The 3,623-nt window shown below is 43.5% G+C and overlaps 1 protein-coding gene across 1 annotated transcript; it reads left to right on the forward strand.

Moving 5' to 3' along the window:
* The first annotated feature begins 1,254 nt into the window (after positions 1 to 1,254).
* Positions 1,255 to 2,791, forward strand: LOC147617448 (uncharacterized). The gene is made up of 2 exons (XM_086775389.1): positions 1,255 to 1,482; positions 2,678 to 2,791. Exons 1-2 carry the CDS (start codon positions 1,255 to 1,257, stop codon positions 2,789 to 2,791), a joined length of 342 nt encoding a protein of 113 aa, XP_086631515.1.
* The last annotated feature ends 832 nt before the right edge of the window (positions 2,792 to 3,623 follow it).

Consider the following 3,623-nt stretch of genomic DNA (forward strand, 5'->3'; position numbering starts at 1 on the left):
TTGGATGGCCATGCAATGGAGCCATGGTGCCCCCAAAGTGACATCCTCATGCAACAAAGGGGATATATATAAAACTCATCTTGATCTTAAGCTTCCCAATCATTGGCATGACAGGGACTTCTGGCCCTTTAAAGGCTCCGTCAGCATCGGGTGCAGGTCCTATTTCTTCAGTCTTGATGCCCAGCTTTTGGGCTAACTCCATTGTGAAGCTTGAGGAGGACCTATTTATTCTTGATAACTTTTGTGGGACAAGCACAGTAAGAGTGCCCTTGTTCCCCACACTTGAAGCATCGGTTCTCCTTCTTATACCTTTCAAGCTCCTCGGGTGAGAGCTTGTTCTGCCCCTCCTTCTTCTTCTTTATATAACCTTTAAAGTCTTGAGGAGGTTGCTCATTGTGGAAGGTCTTTTCACCTTTCTCATATAACTTAATAGTCATCTTGTTGAAAGGGAAAATCTTGCTACCCATCAATGAGTGATGGATGACTTTGGAGATAGTTGCTGGCTTTTGTGCATGAACATATCCACGCACATTCTCATGGAGCCCAACCAAAAACTGCTACTTTTGCTTTGAGAAATTTTTCTTCTTAAAGACAATAGCTTTGAGATGCAAATCCCAAAACTTGTCTATATAGTGCTACATAGTCTCTCCTTTTTTCTTCTTAAAGACAATAGCTTTGAGATGCAAATCCCAAAACTTGTCTATATAGTGCTACATAGTCTCTCCTTTTTTGAGCCTAAGAGCATGCCATGATGTTAGCACATCATCTTTAGCTTGGTCGCTTAGGAATTGCTTCTTCATAATAGCATTCCTACATTCTCGCCAAGTTTTGGGCTGCAAGCTTAGAGCTCGAAGACTCGCCCACGAGCAGACCTTTGCATGTACATGGCCACATGATGTAGCTTGGACTATTTGGTGAAGTTCTCCCCACCAAAAGCCGCATCAAATTGTTGGATAAAGTTGAATACTTTATCCATGTTGCCATATGTACCATCAAATGTGAGAAAAGTCACATTCTTTCCACCCTCCTTGAATGTTTGAAGTTTGCGAGCTCTCTTCCAAGCATAATAGTTCCTTTTGCGCCTTCTTGGTATGCGAGTGCATGCGCTTGACCTCTCTTGTAGAGAACTCTCTTCATCACATTTTTGTGTGGTTGACCATGGAATTCTAATTGAGATTTTGCAACATGAACAGGAGATTCTACACGTTAACAATCGAATTATAGAGGCAAAGAACTGTATTGATGCATTTAAGAATGGGCAATGGAGAAAGATCGAGTCCGTATTGGCCGCAAAATGAGCTAGACAAGTTGTCGGCACAATTATCGGTGTCCCTTTTCAGTGGAGTGGATGCTTGGATCGCCCTTACCCTGCCCAAGATGAAGGGCATGTGGTCCGCGATCATGGAGGCCCTTTATCTATACAACATCGAGGTTGTTGATGCCACTTACTCCACCAGCCACTTTCACTGCATACACTGCAAGGTATTCTTTTTGCAAGACTCACATACATGCATACATTCATACACGGACACATACATGCATATACATGTACGCACATCTGTAAAGATACGAACATTTACATACATGCATTTGTAGATCCGTATGTATTATAACACATATACACAAATACACATCTGTAAAGATACGAACATTTACATACATGCATTTGTAGATCCGTATGTATTATAACACATATATACAAATACACGTATACGTATGTGCATACGTGGTGTCATATGCAGGTGGCGAGCATGTATGTGCATACGTGGTGTCTATGTATGTGCATACGTGGTGTCTATGGACTTGCACATGTAGGTGTGTGGCGAGCATGACGAGTATATGTGTGTGCACACGGTATAGACACACACATCAGTGTGTGTGTCTGTGAACTGCCGACCTGTAAGATGAACATTGAGAACTTAGAAGCGATCAAATCTATAGTTAAATCTTCAGTTTTACGGATGTTAAGATTATAAAAATATGATGATCTTCTGCAGAGGAAGCACGACGACGGCGCAACAGCGTACCTAGCCATTTATGTAGGTGCGTTTGGGGGCTGTGCAGTGTGGGACGCAACATCAATTTATTCGGACGTCTATCCTTGGAAGTGGGATTCGACACGTTCTGTGTTCAAATCTCACCTCCAGTCTAGTCACGATGGCTTGAAGTAGGTAAAAGCAACTACCTTTAAAACCATTTTACCGAAATAAGTTTGGTCTCAGGGTTTATCTCGAATGAATGAGTTTGTGCATAGAAAAGACTCTCTCTCTCTCTCTCTCTCTCTCTCTCTCTCTCTCTCTCTCTCTCTCTCTCCTAGTTTCCTCTCTCGCTCTCCACACGATTCATGTTGTGGGTTCCAAACCTTATTTGTCCATTCCAAGGTATTGATAAGAAATAAAATTACTGTGAAGTGCATTCTAAAGTATTAGAAGTAAAGGACAAAGGATTGTACATATGTTGGTGTCCTGCCCTGGGTAATAAATTTAAGCTATTTTGGCCAAAGAATTCGCTTAGCTCTTAAGATATTATTTTGGCCAAAGAAATCACTTTGCATACGTTAGAATCATAGTTATAATGTTTATCTCTTTAAATATTCATTTTGTATTGGTTGATTTTTTCAAACAAAAGCAGGATGTCACATGCATGCTTTAACTCCTTATGTGGCAATCAATGGCAGCTAGAGGAAGACTCCGGTTTCGAAAGTGAGGACCTAGAGAACATATTCGACGATCTTCGCATACGTGAGCTAGGCATCAAGCCATGCCGGTGTGTGGACAAAAATAGAGGCTGATAATGTGTACATACGTGTGCATGGCATGTGTGAAGTTTTGCTTTTGAGAGCATTGCCAGATGTACAGAGTAGATGGTTTCGATGTGATGCATGTACAAGCCTATCCGGACGTGGATTACTGGAGGTCAAATCAGCTCCTCGGTCGTCTGAATTGTGTACACGTCCAAGGATGAGTGAGCACTCGGAAGGTCGTGTTTGAAGAGGTATGAAAGTATGGGAGCAATTAATGATTAATGGGCCAATGTAGCCTTTAGATTGGTGTGAAATGGAAGGAAGGGTGGCCATCCATAGAAGAGGAGCAAAAGAAATAAAAATAATATAGACGTGGTCACAAATGAGCAGACCACGTGGAGTTTTTTTGGAGCCGCCAGCGAGGGTTCTCTCTGGAAGTTGGCGATGCACGTGAAGTGAAGAGCTGGCGAGTATGAGTCGGCGCAGCTGGAGAGAAGAAAAAGTTGCCTTGTTGTTTTGAGGGGCTTAAGGAGCGTGGGTAGTGAGAAGCACAGGAGAGAGCTGGAAGAAGTGTAAAGAGGTGCAGCAGGGAGCGCCCTGGTCTTTTCTGGGAGAGCCACCTAACAGGAGGAGCAATCGAGCGTGTGCAGACGCAAGTAGAACAGAGCAACTGTAGTCGAGGTGGCCGTTTTTTTTCTCCTGGTGAAGCTGGTGAAGCTGAGTGTGAAGCCCCGGCGGGTGCTGAGGCGAGGTACAGATGAGGGTGTGGCCCCGCCGAGTAGAAGATAAGGCTTACTGAGGCATGGCAAAGGAATGCGAAGAGAAGCTTGAAGGCACAGCATTGTAAAGGTGTGGCGCCAACGACTGAGAGGCTTGGCAG

The sequence above is a fragment of the Cibotium barometz genome, chromosome 36, assembly GCF_041138505.1.
Source record: "Cibotium barometz isolate CiBa-2024 chromosome 36, ASM4113850v1, whole genome shotgun sequence".
In the NCBI taxonomy this organism is placed as follows: domain Eukaryota; kingdom Viridiplantae; phylum Streptophyta; class Polypodiopsida; order Cyatheales; family Cibotiaceae; genus Cibotium; species Cibotium barometz.